Consider the following 16076-nt stretch of genomic DNA (forward strand, 5'->3'; position numbering starts at 1 on the left):
AAGTCCCCAAAATATTAACCAATACAAATTACATCAGTACAGGAATACCTCACTATATGACCGAATCCTATAAAGTAGGTAAAACAAATGTTGTGTGTATATGAAAGCCCCAGGAGGCAAAAATTGAGGAAAGGGTTGACAGGGTCCATGAACTCAAGCCCACTATTTACATGTAAAACCTACCTCGATATACAAATTTTCACATTGTGACCAGTCAGCTGGGAACACAACTTGGTTGTATAGTGAGGTATTCCTGTATACAATCCGTCAAGATGCACTTTGATTTTTTCACATCTCCCATGAGGCTGGGAATTTATTTGTTAAACATCATTACTTTATTTCTATTCATAATGAAAATATGGTCAGAATTCTGAATCTTATTGTTATGCTCAAAATATGTACAGTGGAATTTTTTTAATATTGAGTAAATTTTTCCTATAAGAATTAAATTGTATTAACTTCTTGAAATACAAAAGGAGTAGTTTATAAGAACACAGAATCAGGGAGGATAAGCCACATGGGAGGTTGTTTTTCACTCTTATTGGTAAATTTTCACTTATGGTACAAAATCAGGGTAATAGAAGTAATTTTACAATTGTTTTCAATTACGTTTGGTCACTTTATTGCATCACTCAAGTGGAATACTGTAGTGGTTGCATCATTTTGGAAACTACTTGCAATACTATGTGTTATACAAATTAGTTTGGGTTGATTATGAACTTGGTGGAAGAGAAGTGTATGAAAATTGATTGCAAGGTAGAAGGGAAGCATGTGAGAGGTACAAGAAGAAAAGCAAATACAATGTAAGGGAGGCAAAGGGAAAGGCAAATGTGAAATGGAATAGGAGTTTGACAGAGAAAATGAAAAGAATATAAAGACTTTTATAAATATTTTCTCTGTTCAGAAGGGAGGTTAGATATGGTACCTGATTGCAACCTGAACTTAGTGGGGATGAGAGAGACTAACTAGCACCAGCATTAGCAGGAAAGATGTATTCAAATAGATTGTCGTAAAGCTACAGAATTCCCAAGTCCAGATGAAATTTTTCCAAGAGTAATAAAAAAGTGCAAATTTGAAATTTTTGAGCAGCTAATGGAAACATGTAGTAAGATGGTTGACACTGGGTTCTTGCCTATTTCTTGCAGGACAGGCAGACATTTTTCCTGTACACAAGAGTGATAAATCTTGTATGCACAACTACCGACCAGTCAGTTTGATATCAGTTGTAGGTAAAATGCTGGAATCATTAATAGTGTATAGTATCAAGGAACATTTTTTTAAGGCATCATCTGATTCGTGACTCAAATCATGGGTTCACCAAGAGTAGTTCATGTGCAACTAATCTTTTATCTTTTTATATTAATGTATACAAGGCAGCAGATAACAGTGATAGTTATGATGTTATATACCTCAACTATAGCAAAGCATTCAACAAGACACCTAAGACTACTAAATGAAATCAAGGCCCTTGGCATTATAGAATATAAAGTCACAACTGTAACACTCATTTTCGTTCACCCTGAATGTTGATAACTACAGAAAAGCGATCAAGCCTGTTCACAGAATACGTGGGTCACTTAGCTACAACTACAAAGTAAATATAATCAGGATACTGACACTGGCATCCGCATATACCTACTCAAGCCTTATGACACCAATGCCAGTGTTATTGTATGTTAATGGTGTAAAATCCAGATGGGGTAGTGTTTCTAGTGGAGTTTCCCAGGGCTCTGTTTTGGGTCTCTTATTGTTCATTATGTATATAAACAACTTGAATAATATGATTAATATTGATGTTAGTAAGTTTGCTGATGACACTAAAATGGGATACCATATTAGGTTGGGGGAAGATGCTGAGATAATCCAGCAGTATCATTATAAATTGTTTGCATGATCAGAGAAATGGCAACTGGACTTCAATATCTCAAACTACAGTGTGTTAAATGTAGAATTACACAACCCAGGTAACAGGTATAGTTTAGATAATGCCATATTAAAGAAAACAGTATGTGAAAAGTACTTAGGAGTGTTGCGAGTCCGGACCTTAAATTCTGGAAACCATGCATTAGTGCCAGGAATACACAGAAGACACAGAAATGGTGAAAGTCATGACCAAGCACTTTAAGTTGGTTTTCACTAGAGAAAAAATACAACATTGGGATGAAGGGGAAGAAATGAAATAATGAATCAAATAATGAACCATGATGTAAGGAAAGTGCTCAGCCCAGATGGAATAGCAAATTGGATATTAAAAAAATGTAAAGAAGAACTAACAGACAAAATATATAACATAAGTTGCTCACTCAAAGAAGGAAAAATACCAGAAGACTGGAAAAATGCTGATATAGTACCAATTTATAAATGAGGAAATAAGGAAGACCCAACAAACTACAGACCAGTTTCCCTTACAACCACAGTAGCTAGAATTTGTGAAAAATTATAAAAAGTAGGAGGAGAACAATATCCTAAATACAAGACAATTGGGATTTAGATAGGGAAGATCATATACCACAAATTTGACCCAATTTTACTTAAGACTACAAGACATAATACAAAGAAGGGATGTATGGACTAATTGTGCATTCCTAGATCTACAAAAAGCTTTTGATGAAGTCCCTCACAAACAACTATTAAGAAAACTGGAAACCATATGAGGGATAAAAGGTAAACTATTGAAATGGAGGAGTATTTGCATGAAAGAAAAATGAGGGTAGTGCTCAGAGATAAGAGTTCTACTTGGGAAGAGGTAATTAGTGGAGTTCCACAAGGATCAGTATTGGCTCCAATAATGTTTGCAATGTGAATGTCATGGATGAAGGTGTGGAATGTTACATGAGCTTTGCAGATGATATAAAATGTTAAAGTGAGTACTGAAACGGACTGTGACTCGCTACAGAGAGATCTGAACAGGGTTTGGGAATGGAGTCAGAAGTGGGAAGTGGACTTCAACATTAAGAAATGTAGCATAATGGAATTTGGAAAAAGTAAAAAAAAAAAAAAAAAGGGATATCAGGACAATATAAATTTGGTGAAAAGAAAGTAAAAAAAAAGTAGGATCTGAAAAGGACCTGGGAGTGATCATCACAAAAGATATGTCCCCTGACAAACATATTAACATAATTGTCGGCAAAATCTATAACTTGCTAAGATCAATAAAAGTGTCTTTTACTTACTAGGATGAAGAAATGGTAAAGAATATACTAGTCACACTAATAGGCCTAAATTGGAGTATGCAGAGACACCATGGTCACTCAGTACTAAAAAGAATATAAGGAAGATTGAGAGAATCCAGCGAGCAATTACGAAGATGGCCCCAACACTATAAAAAATGTCATATGAAGAAAGATTGTCAAAACTAGAACTACTGACTCTGGGACAAAGAAGAGAAAAAGGTGACTTGTGGACCATCTACAGAATTATGAGAGGTGTAGAAGTCCTTGATAGAGATGACTTAATAAATTAGGGTAAGAGAAACATAAGAGGACATGGAAGGAAACTCAAAAAGGACAGTTATAGAAGAGACCTAAAAAAAAAAAAGCTTTCTCCACACAGTGGTGGTTGTATGGAACATACTAGATGAAACAATAGTGTGTGCAAAAACAATAGAATAATTTAAGAGCAAATTAGGTATAGTGAGATATAGAGATGGGACACCACAAGCGTAGCTTTCCTTCCCATAAGATACAATTAGGTAAATACACACTTCTGAGTCAGAGCTGTCAACACCCGTCAACTAGAGCTCCAAAGGCTGCTGAATAAGACAAAAATTCTCAATAGTGCAAGGAAAACAAGAGGCCTGGTTTGTATTGAATGGGAGGGGGAGCACTTTTTGTTGCCCAAAATGATTTCTCTGGAGTGTTAAATTGATTTAATGAGAGAAAATGGAAGAAAATAAAAGTTATCATTTTGAGCCGAATTTCAACTCAAGCAGAGTCCTCTCTGGGTGCTACACTGAAACTAAAAGTAAACAGAGACCTCAAAATGCCAAGGTTGCTTTGATTGTGGAGCAAAGACACTTTTTCTTGTTTTGGTAAATACAAAAGAAGAAATCTGAGTCAGATCTTATGCATTGAAAGGGAGATGAGTAGTAATAGAAAATTGTGGGAGAATGAATTCATAGAACTAAGGAAGGAGATTGTGGAGTTAGTGAAAGGCTTATTCCAAGCTAACAGTGAGATATCTGAACTGAAGAAAATTAATTCTGAACTAAATAGTGAAATAAAAGGAATAAAGAAAAAAATCTAATGGAGGTTAAATGTGAAAATGAAAAGATGAAAATCAATTTTACTACCTATAGTGAGAACTTAAAAGAAGAGGTAAATAACAAAATACAGGCAATGTCTTAAAGAATCGAAGAAAACTTAGGCGAGGAAAATTTGCAGAATATTAAGAAATGGAATGAAAACAGAGAAAATGAAGAAATTGTTTTTAAAAGAATAGTACAACAACAGATGCAGGCAAATGCAAAGGATATAATCAAGTAATAAAAAAAGTGAATTGGGTCAGAGACACAGTGGATAGAAAAAAATGTATTGTTGTATATGGACTAAAGGAAAAACATGGTCTGGTGAGGAACATGAGAGAAAAATCAGAAAAAGAGACGGCAATATCAATTTTAAAGGAAATACAAGATGGTAACCAGGAAGTAGAGAAAGATATAGAAGTGTATAGAATGGAACAATATTCTAAAGAAATTGACCTCTAAAGATAAAACTAAGATCACATATGGTAGTAGAAGACATTAGAAAAAGCAAGTAAGTTGGGAAGGAGTGAACATTACAACAATATATGGATAAAAAGAGAAATAAGTGTTGAAATAGAAAGAGAGAAGACACTAAGTGAAGCTAATGAAAAAGACGTGAAGAGAACAGAGACTGAAAGCAAGGAGTTCTATTGGAGGGTCATAGACATGAGGCTGAGAAAATGGTACATCAAAGTAAGTGAAACAGAAGAAACAGAAAACAGGATGGAGAATCTCAGGATTGAATGAACTAAATGATTACCTATCAGATGAAAAACCAGACATAATGGAAATTGTGGAGATGAAATTAAGAGGTCTAATACCATCTAATAGTGTTGGACATGGGTTATACAATTATTGGATTAAAAACAGAAATGAGAAACAGGGTGGAGGAATCATGTTCTTGGCCAAGAAAAACTTAAATGTGACGAAGGTTGCTTAGGGTAAAATCAGTGTGGAAATGATCTCGTTAAAAGTTGAAGACAGCGACAAGAAAAGTAGAAAGTTTGTGGTGATTTATGTGCCCCCAAAAATAGGTTTTTTGGAAAGGGGTATTCAAAAATGTTAGATGATACAAGGCATTCATTAAATGAGACTAAAGGATGGAGGTAACCTGGTACTTATGGGGGATTTTAATTGCAAAGAAATGTGTTAGAAGATGACTGTGAAAGGTGGAGAGGATCTATGGGGAGATGTTTTACTTGACTAGATGGGTAAAACACCTGGAAGAAAACTATAAACTCTAGACAATTTGGATTCAGACAGGGAAAATCGTGTGCTTCAATTTAATGTTTCTACTCAAGACTAATAGCTATAATACAAGAAAGAGATGAATGGGCTGATTGTGCTCATCTACTCCCTGCTCTGGTCACAAGCAGTACAGTAAGACACAACACCTCCACAGCAGGACTCAGCAACTGGCAATCCTTCCCCCTCACCCACTTAAGAATTTAGAGAGCAGACAAGAAGAAATCCCTTCAAGCCAGGTCATTGTCTTATCATTCTCAACCATTCTCTACTCACCCATCTCTTGCCATCTCCCTTCTCTGCGCAACAGATTTTCCCTTTATACTCAAGCCACCCCCCCCCCCCATCACCTTGTAGTGGTTGGAAGTATTGTGATTACAATATTACATAATGTATTTGTAAAATTATGTAAATATGTGTATGTACCTCTGTATAGAGCCATCTAGCGGCTAATGGAATCATATTCCTGTGTGATTGAGCGTGTCCACGGTGTGTAAGGAAGTATTGTTCCTGCTTTGGTTGAAGGCACACGCTCTGTATCATGCCATGATTTTATATAAATAATAATTGTGTCAAAGTGTTATAACTTTAATTAACTCAACATTACAATCCCATCCATCCATCCATCCCATTCTCAGTATTGGATGAAGTAAGTTTTTCATAAAATGTGGTGTTTTATTACCCTAATTTGATGCTCCAATACCTTCAAAACTTGGTCAGCCTATATTGAAATAATATAATAGATTAGTGATTTCTTGGCCAGAAACCAAGGGTATGAGTATAGATGGTAAATAGAGCATAAACCTGGCTTGCACAAATTATGTAAATTATGCTAAGAGTGTCCCAATATCACCACCTACCCCATGTATTATTAGCTGCCACTGTCAGATTTTTTTTTTAAGATGATAATGGAAGGATACATTTGTAATGATAAGTGTACATGAATAAAAAGGCAGCAAATTAATTTAGAGTAGCCATGATGGAAATCATTGAACTGCCTCACTCATTTTGGTAGTTAAACCACCTTTCTAGGTCATCTTAGTATTTGTTGGTTTTCTTATATAAGCTTGATACCCTGGGAAATCTCAAACTTGGACTTTTGACTTTTGTCTGCAAGGCAAAGTAAATATGTAATTTTTTCTTTTTCTTTTCTTCCTTCAATTGTACACTTGTATATTTCCCCATAATCAATAAGGAGAACATTTTAATATTTAAGCTATTTTGTACTTGTAGATGGTGTTGACAGCAGATGAAGGTTTAGATGATGCAATAGCGTTGAGTAGTGCAGAACTGATGCCACCTGCTGCTGCACACACACCATCCTTGGACCTTCCGACTCCAGTTTTAGCAAAGAAAGAGGTAAATATTTCTTGCTCAAAATGCTATCAATACAGAATACTTAACACACGTCCTTATATGATTCCAGGATTAAGATCCTGGACACAGCAGTTTTGTATGGTTCCCCCATAATACTTGTATGTATGTATGTATGATTATCTCTGTCAGGGTGTGTGATATTTCCATGGGTGTTCAACATTTATATGGACAGGGTAATAAGGGAGGTAAATATGAATTCTAGACAGAGCTTTGGAGACCTTGAGGTGGAGAGAAGTAGGAGGTGATTTAGATGTTTGCAGGTGATACTGCTCTTGTGGTTGAATCTGAGAAGAGGCTGAAGCTGATTGAATGTGGAGGAGTGTGTGAGAAGAGAAATTTGAGAATAAGCGGGTACAAAAGTATGATGGTAAAATGTACAAGGTGTAAATATAATATTGAGTTGAAACAAGTTTGAAGGGTGAGAGACTGGAAGTAGTTTTGTGTATTTGGGATCTTATATGATAGTGAAGTGAGGAGTGGAGGAGAAGTGAAGTATAGAATAAAGGAAATCTGGTTGTAGCAGTATTGGGAAAATAGAAAGATATACTAATCCCCAAGCTAAGTTCAGGGAGACATTGAATAACTGCCACCAGTACTCGCAAGCATTTTAGCCATCAAATACTCATAAATTGACTCCCAGGGAATTGAAGAACAATCTGCATATACTTGACTCATTGCCATTCACATCAACCACTAACTTCTCCATGATGATTTTGGCTATCACAATTTCTGTACCAGATGGAAACTGCATATCGTGAAGCTGCAGAAAAGAAAATTACTTCAACTTGCTACTGAATATAGTGTCTGGAGCCAGTAGTCTTGGTAATGAGTGCTTTAGAGGGATGAAGTAATGTTATGCCTGGCTCAGAAGTAGTGTCACAAGACACAGCACATCCACAGCAAGGCCACTTCATTAAATCGATGACCCTCCCTCTCCGTCCCCTCGTGCCGAAAAGGAGAAGACAGGGAGAAATCCCTTAGGGCTGTGTCAAATTATTTCTCTTATATATGCCCTCACCCTCCATCCCCCACCCATTCCACCTTATGTATCACAGCATCATCCATATACAACCATTCTCCATTCACCCCTATCATCTGTCCTCTCCCGTCCTTCCTCAACAAATACTCCCCTCTTTCCCAATTTCCCTTTTACCCCATCCATCCATCTCATCTTAGGTTGACCCCTCATGTTCAATCCTTCCACCTCTGCCTTCCACACCATCTTTTACTAATCTTTCTTCACTCATTCTTTCCATGTGTCCAAACCATCCTAATACTCTTCCATGAACCCTATCTCCCAACTCCCTTCCCACCCCTGTTCTCCTCCTCACCTCCTCATTTCTCACTCTATCCAGTCTAGTGGGATTGAGAAAGAGGGGAATGTCTGTTGAGGAGGGAAAAGAAATCTTAGGCAACAGATTGAATGATTAAAGGAAGATATTTTTTCAAAATCTAATAGATTTAACACTTCTTTATTGGAATCTCTTTTGACAGGATGTCGAACCGCCCATCAACAAAGGACCTTATACTTGTAGCCGCTGCCATGCCACCATTGCAAAATGGTCTAAGTACAAACGACATCTCCGTGGTCACCTCGAGGACAAACCATACAAATGTAAAGAATGCACAGCTTCTTTCAATGTGACAGTAAGTATATCAAAACCAAGTATACATAGGTCATACAAGGTAACCACATAAGAAAATAAATGGAGCAGAGCACTTTTGTATATTACATCTTCAGTGTAATTTACACTGAAGATGTAATATACAAAAGCGCTCTGCTTTGTTTGTTTATTTTCTTGAGTGGTTACCTTGCATTTATAAAGCACACGTTCCTAGTGTTTTTATTGTGCATAGGTCATATTCACAATAATACTAATGACCCACTTTCTGAGAAGAATAGACAAAAGTAAAAAGATCCGTATATTTTGATCACTAACTGTGATCCTCTTCAGCAGATTCACTATAATACTGATGACCCACTTTCAGAGAAGAATAGGCAAAAATAAAAAAAAATCCATATATTTCAATCACTAACTGTGATCCTCTTCAGCAGCTTCATATTCACTATGTTTTCAGACCCATACGGGTGAGGTAGAAAAAGGAATAGAGTATACTGGAGGAATTGTTTTTGCCTCTAGTGACATTCTTCAAGTTGAATTTGTTATTTTAGGTTATCAATCGATCTGTTGCTCCAAGTCTGTTGCAGGAGGCCTATGGCTCCTAGGTGACTGGCGACAGCCACTGGTTGGCTCATAAGTTACCCAAGTATTGTTCTCTTCAAGTTATGCACATGTATTTACCTAATTGTAATATACAGGAAGGGAGCAATGCTTGTTGGGTCCAATCTTTATTCTCTCTTCTCTCTCTCTCTTTTTTTTTTTTTTTTTTTTTTTTTTTTTTTTTTTTTTTTTTTTTTTTTTTTTTTTTTTTTTTTTTTTTTTTTTTTTTTTTTTTTCCCATATCTATCTTCAAATTTATGTATAGTTGTGAGAAAGGGAGGAGTGGAGGTGGAGGTAGAATGTAGATTGAAAGAAACAAGTAAATGCCTTCAGGGATTAAAAAGTGTAATGAGAAATAAACATTTGGGAATGGACGTTAAGAGGAGATTGTATGAAGGGGTGATTGTGCCAATAGCACTGGTTGGGGCAGAAACATGGAACATAAGAGAGGAGGAGTTTAAATGTTTTAGAGATGAAATGCCCGAGATGTATGGTAGGGGTTATTAGGCTGGATAGAGTAAGAAACGAGGAAATGAGGAGAGCAGGGGTGAAAAGAGTATTGGGATGGTTTGGACACATGGAAAGAATGAGTGAAGAAACACTAGTAAAAAAGGTGTGGAAGGCAGAGGTGGAAGGAGTGAACATGAGGGGGTGACCAAGGATGAGATGGATGGATGGGGTAAAAGGAGCATTGGGAAAGAGGGGACTGTCTCTTTCCCAATACCCCTTTTACCCCATCCATCCATCTCATCTCAGGTGGACCCCTCATGTTCACTCCTTCCACCTCTGCCTTCCACACCTCTTTTACTAGTGTTTCTTCACTCATTCTTTCCATGTGTCCAAACCATCCCAATATTCTTTCATCAACCCTATCTCCCAACTCCCTTTCCACTCCAGTTCTCCTCACCTCCTCATTTCTCACTCTTTCCAGCCTAGTAACTCCTATCATACTTCTCAGACACCTCACCTCAAATACATTCAAACTCCTCCTCTCTTCCTTCCTTATATTCCATGTTTCCACCCCATACAGTGCTGTCGGCACAATCATCTTTCCACCAACTTTCAGCTGGTGACATAAAAACAATTCCACATCAATACAATTCAGACATAAGTACAAAATTTCTTCCCAGAGAGATCTGGAAAAGCCCAAGGCTACTGTAGGGATGTGGGTTTTCCACTCAGTGAAACTTGAGGCAATGCTTATTGCCATTATTATTAATCACATATCATAGTAATGACTATGTGTAAAGAACTGAAGAAAATGCATATGATGTCTCAAGTATGATCAATAATCCAATTATTTTTACCCCTTACTGACATACAACTTTATTGATTTATGGCTCATTGGTCACATCATGTAGTTGTTAGTCCACAACTACCTGTAGTGGGAGAAAAGAAATTCTGGTAAACTACAGTCCATAACAACGACAGCCTGTAGTGGGGGAAATTGTAGGAGTTATATTTTATGAATGATAAAATAAATTGTCTTCTTTCAGAAAAACTTGCAACTGCACGAAGCAATACATGCAGAAGGAGAGCTAATTTGCCCTGTGTGTGGAACAGTAGGTCGCCGATTGGCATCATTTAAGGCCCACCTTCGTGTACATGAAGAAGATGAAACTGTGTCATGCGACATATGCAAAGAAGAATTTGTATCTGTGGTAGGTTCTAAACTATACAAATACTTAAGGGCTATGGCTATGCAATTTCTGATCGTTGGCTAACATTGTCAATATTGATGAAATAATTCCTCATAACTTTTTGCAATTTTTATCTAACAAAAGTGAGGTGTGAAAGGGACATGAATGACAAAGAGTGTAAGGGGTGAAGATTTTTTCCTCTCCCATGTTTTGCCTCTGTGCTTTGCAGGTAACACCTCGTCAGATGAATATGATTAAATGTTTTCATAATATATACCTATAATACTAGTACAAGGAGTTGTTTATGTATAACTGTGTTGATATTTTGGCTACTTCTTTTTTTGACTTGTGTTGTCCCAGGCCTAGTTGTCCTCAGGTAAATATTATTACAATTGATTATTAGTGCAGTATCATCAAAGAACCCACGTGCGTAAGAAGTCATTCAGTGAATCGATCCATTGTCCCTGGTCTCTTTTACAGAAGACCTACAGCATCCAGGAAACCAGCAACAGCCTCTGGTCAGGACCATAAAGCACTTAGAGAAGAGATATCATTGTCCGGAAACTTAGTGTGGAGCATAGTAGTAAAGGAGATGTTTGAGTGGATCAAAGGCTTTAACAAGGGTGATGCAAACAAGATCATCATATTAAGACAACAGAGCAGGACTTGTAGTAATGGATGTAAACTGGATAAATTCAGATTTAAGAAGGAAATAGGCAAGAATTGGTTTAATAATAGGGTGGTCAATGAATGGAATAGACTTAGTAACCATGTAGTGAGCGCTAAAACTATCAGTTGTTTTAAGAAATGGATAGACAACTTTATGGATGGGGATGACAGATGGTAATGGATATGGAACTGCCTAGTGTAAGCCTTATGGTCTCTTGCAGTCTCATCATATTAAGACACCAGAGCAGAACTTGCAGTAATGGATGTAAACTGGACAAATTCAGATTTAAGAAGGAAATAGGCAAGAATTGGTTTACTAATAGGGTGGTCAGTGAATGGAATAGATTTAGTAACCATGTGGTGAGCAATGAAACTATCAGTTGTTTTAAGAAATGGTTAGACAACTTTATGGATGGGGATGACAGATGGTAATGGATATGGAACTGCCTAGTGTAGGCTTTATGGTCTCTTGCAATCTCTTTCATTCTTATGTTCTTATGAGATTTTCTGTGTCTTCTGTATAGTGGTTGCCTCTGGGGTAGTTTGAATCTGGCTGGGCCTAATCTATGTTTATTTGGATTTAATCTCTTCACTCTGGGGCACATTGCACATCTGGCAGCATTAGCTGCCCGGCGTGCGATGTTGCGTCATAATAATCGCATTATAGAAAATAAAGTCAGTGCTCAATCGTTCGTTCTCTTTCACCCGTGAATTTTGATAACCATAGAAAATATGATGAAGCCAGTTTAGAGAGAATGGAGGTTACGTAGGTATGACTACAATAAATATAATCAAGATGCCGACGTTGGCATCATTGCGTACCCACTTGCTCCTCATGCCACCTACGTAGGCATCACCGTATGGAAGTAGTTAATGATGGATAGTGTCCTGAGTGCAATCATGCCAATGTGATTCTTGTCTGGGAGAGGACTTTCTTTGTGGGACTTGTATCTGGGGTTTGTTGTTGTAGTCTTGAGTTTGGTTGTCTGTCTTTCTTCCTTGGGGGGGAGGGGGAACATCTCCCTTCCATGATGGTGTTGCCACTTGAAAGTGTTATAACTATATGTACTTATTTTTATTCTTTGATACTACATTACTTGTTGCAGTGTGACTACCAAAGGAATAAATATTATTTTTTATTATAGTATCAATTGGAAGCCCACCAGCGGAAGCATGAGGATGGAAGCAGCGAAGCTGAGCAAAAAGAAAAACAGGCCCTTGTGTGTCGACTTTGTGATTTACGCTTCACTCGATACTCTCAGCTCCAGGAACATAGAGAGAAACACAAAAAGGTACAAAGTTACATATGTGAAGAATTCTTGTGCCTGATTTTACACATTTCATATTTTCAAATAAAGAAGGGCTTGTATCTTGTACAGATTATATATAGTATGTTCACTGGTAAGTGAAATTAATTGCATAAACTTTATGTACCAATCAAACAATCAGCCTGTTGCCCCTTGTCTCTCTCACAGAAGACCTGCAGTCTTCAGAAAACTGCCAACAGCCACTGGGTGGGACCATAAGTCAATTAGGGAAGATATGAAATTGTTGTCTGGGAATTGTTTGTGTGGGGCATTGTAGTATTTACGTAATTGTAGTATACAGTATAAGGTGTTCTATGTCTTGTGTGTGGTGGTTGTATGAAGGGTAATTTGAATCTGTACTTATACCTATTCTGTGATGGTAGTGTTTTAATGCTGGAGTTTTTCTTGGATACAGGCATTCCTGTGTGACTTGCTTTTTTTTTCTTTTATACTGATGTATACTAGAAGGCAGGATATGAGGGATTTTACTGTATATTGGTACAATGTTGGCATTTTTCCAGTCTTTTGGTTCTTTGAGTGAGCAACTTATTATGTTGTATATTTTGTCCATTAGTTCTTCTTTACATCCTTTTAGTATTTGATTTGCAATTGCGTCTGGACCGTGCAATTTCCTAACATCAAGGTTCGCTAATTGATCAATTATTTCTTTTTGTGTTATTGTTATTTCCCTCATGGGGGGAGGTCACACTTCACTTCCTTTGACCCAATGCTGTACTTTTTCTCTTGTGAAAAACAACTTGAAGTGATTGGTCATGACTTAAGCCATTTCTAAATCCTCTGTGCATTCTGTATTTCTGTGGTGTAGTTTCACCATTTCCTGTTTATTTTCAAGTTTACCATTCACATATGTATAGAAGAGTTTGAATTGATCTTTACAGTTTTCTATTATGTCTTTTTCGTAGTTTCTTTTTTTCCTTTCTGCACTTTTACATATTCATTTCTATGGTTGATATATATTTGCCATTTTTTTCCATCTATATATATATATATATATATATATATATATATATATATATATATATATATATATATATATATATATATATATACATACATACATACATACATACATACATACATACATACATACACACACACCTACCTTTTTTTCTTTATTTTTTCTTCTTTTTTGTATTGTGGGGTTCAAGCTAGTTTTGAAGAATTGCATGTTGATGATGTTACATTACTGTTTTAGTGATGGTGTTTTGCCCTGAGTTGCACCAACTGTTTCATGGATGGTGGGTTGTTAATTTTGAGATTTTAGTGGTTTTTTATTGCTCTCTACATTTTGCCATCATCCATTTTTCTATCTTGGATACTTTTTCCTATTCTTTTCTGTTTGTTAATTTCATTTGTGATCTTTCTATTTAATTGTTTTAGTTTTTTCCATAGCTTTGGGTGTGTGTTTTGTACATGGCTTCTGGATGGCAGTTGCTATTTTGTTAACTGCTTCCTGGGGTGGGTATTGATCTATTTCAAAGTATTCCGGCTGTTTCTCTATATCTTCTAAGTACTTTTGCTTCTAAGTACTTTTGCCAGTTTGCTTGTATACCAAAAATGGTAAAATAGATTCAAAGTTTTCATATTATTTGTATGATATTGATAATACATTAGAGCTTGTATGATCATTCTACTCACACATCACATATTTGACAATAATTTCAGTGCACTTATAGAAGCTGAATACATGACACTTTAACATTAGTGTTGCTATTTTGTTTTATAGATGAGGAAAGAAATTGCTACAAAACCCAGAAGAACAGTAGATAGGTCAAAGTTCAACTACAAGTGTGATGAGTGCAACAAAAGTTTCTGGAAGCCATCAGGACTGACGAGGCATAAAAGAATTCACACAGGAGAAAGGCCATACAAGGTGAGACTATTTTAACTGGTTTACTTTTTTTTTTTTTTTTTCTCTGAGGCAAGGATCTAAATATATACATATATATATATGTATATATATATATATATATATATACATATATATATGTATATGTATATATATATATATATATATATGTACATATATATATATATATATATTTATATATACATATTTATATACATATATATATATTTATATATATATATATACATATACATATATATATATATGTATATATATGTATATATATATATATATATATATATATTTGTACAACACTGAATGGGTCCCAGTGATTAGAAATACATTTTTAACATCTACAATCTCTCTTGATAGCCTAGTTGGAAAGTCACTGTCACACTTGTCATGAGGATGCCGGGTTCGAGTCCTGGGCAGTACCACATTTCAATTTCAGCATGCTGGCCTTTGATGGCTTAGAATTAAAGTGCATTTTGGTTGTTAAAATGTATGTATATATATATATATATATATATATATTACCGGACAAAAGTGATGGCTGGGTGGGGTGGGAGGACAAGAATTTTGCCTGTTTTATAACCATACCCATAGGAGATAGTATTGAATTCAGAAAAAGTGATGTGTGTGTGTATATATATATATATATATATATATATATATATATATATATATATATATATATATAGATATATATATATATACTGTATGTATATATGAAATGATAACCTGTTTTTATTCATTATTATTTTACTTGTGTATTTATTTTTTATTTATTTTTCTTTGCAGTGCACTCATCCTGGCTGTGATAGAGCTTTCAACCAAAATGGAACTCTGAAAATTCACATGGATATCCATAGAGGGAAGAAACCGTACAAATGTAACTTTTGTGGCCGAGCTTTTATACAGAAATGTACGTAGTAACCATATCTCTTAGAATTATTGTAGAATTTAAGGTACATTAACTATTATCTTTAGTTTAAGTCAAATATTTACCCAGTGCTCTCTTGTTTTTATAAGACGGAGAGGGGGGGTCGCCGATTAAATGAAGCGGCCTTGCTGTGGATGTGCTGTGTCCTGCGACACTGCTTCTGACCCAGGGCGGTGGGCAGGGTGCAGGGATGACCCGTCATCCAGGAGGTGCTCAGATGAGAGGAAGGGTGGGAGGGGTGTGGAGTGTATTTAGGGATGAAATGGGTGGGAGTGTTTTTATGCCTTTCCCTTTTTGGCTACCTCCCTTGGAAGGGGGAAAAAGCCTTGGTATATGTATGTATGTATGTACTACATATACCACACAAAAACATCCACACCAAAATGCACACTCGGATCATTAACCACTTCACTCCGGGCCAAAATCTCGCGGGCAGCATTAGCTGCCAGACGTACGATGTTGTGTCATAATACTCGCATCATAAAAAATAGTCACCGCTTATATCGATTGTTCTCTCTTTCACCCGTGAATTTTGATAACCATAGAAAATGCGATGAAGC

The 16076-nt window shown here is 36.2% G+C and overlaps 1 protein-coding gene across 5 annotated transcripts in view; it reads left to right on the forward strand.

Moving 5' to 3' along the window:
• Positions 1-16076, forward strand: part of LOC143028419 (uncharacterized) — a 71157-nt gene that overhangs the window by 18180 nt on the left and 36901 nt on the right. For all 5 annotated transcript variants that reach the window (XM_076190470.1, XM_076190473.1, XM_076190472.1 and 2 more), the window contains 6 exons: positions 6722-6847; positions 8360-8512; positions 10584-10748; positions 12542-12688; positions 14451-14597; positions 15375-15498. In XM_076190470.1, coding sequence (XP_076046585.1) covers positions 6722-6847; positions 8360-8512; positions 10584-10748; positions 12542-12688; positions 14451-14597; positions 15375-15498 — 862 coding nt within the window. The remainder of the gene's footprint in view (positions 1-6721; positions 6848-8359; positions 8513-10583; positions 10749-12541; positions 12689-14450; positions 14598-15374; positions 15499-16076) is intronic.

The sequence above is a fragment of the Oratosquilla oratoria genome, chromosome 9, assembly GCF_046742065.1.
Source record: "Oratosquilla oratoria isolate Oo_2021 chromosome 9, ASM4674206v1, whole genome shotgun sequence".
NCBI classification, from domain to species: domain Eukaryota; kingdom Metazoa; phylum Arthropoda; class Malacostraca; order Stomatopoda; family Squillidae; genus Oratosquilla; species Oratosquilla oratoria.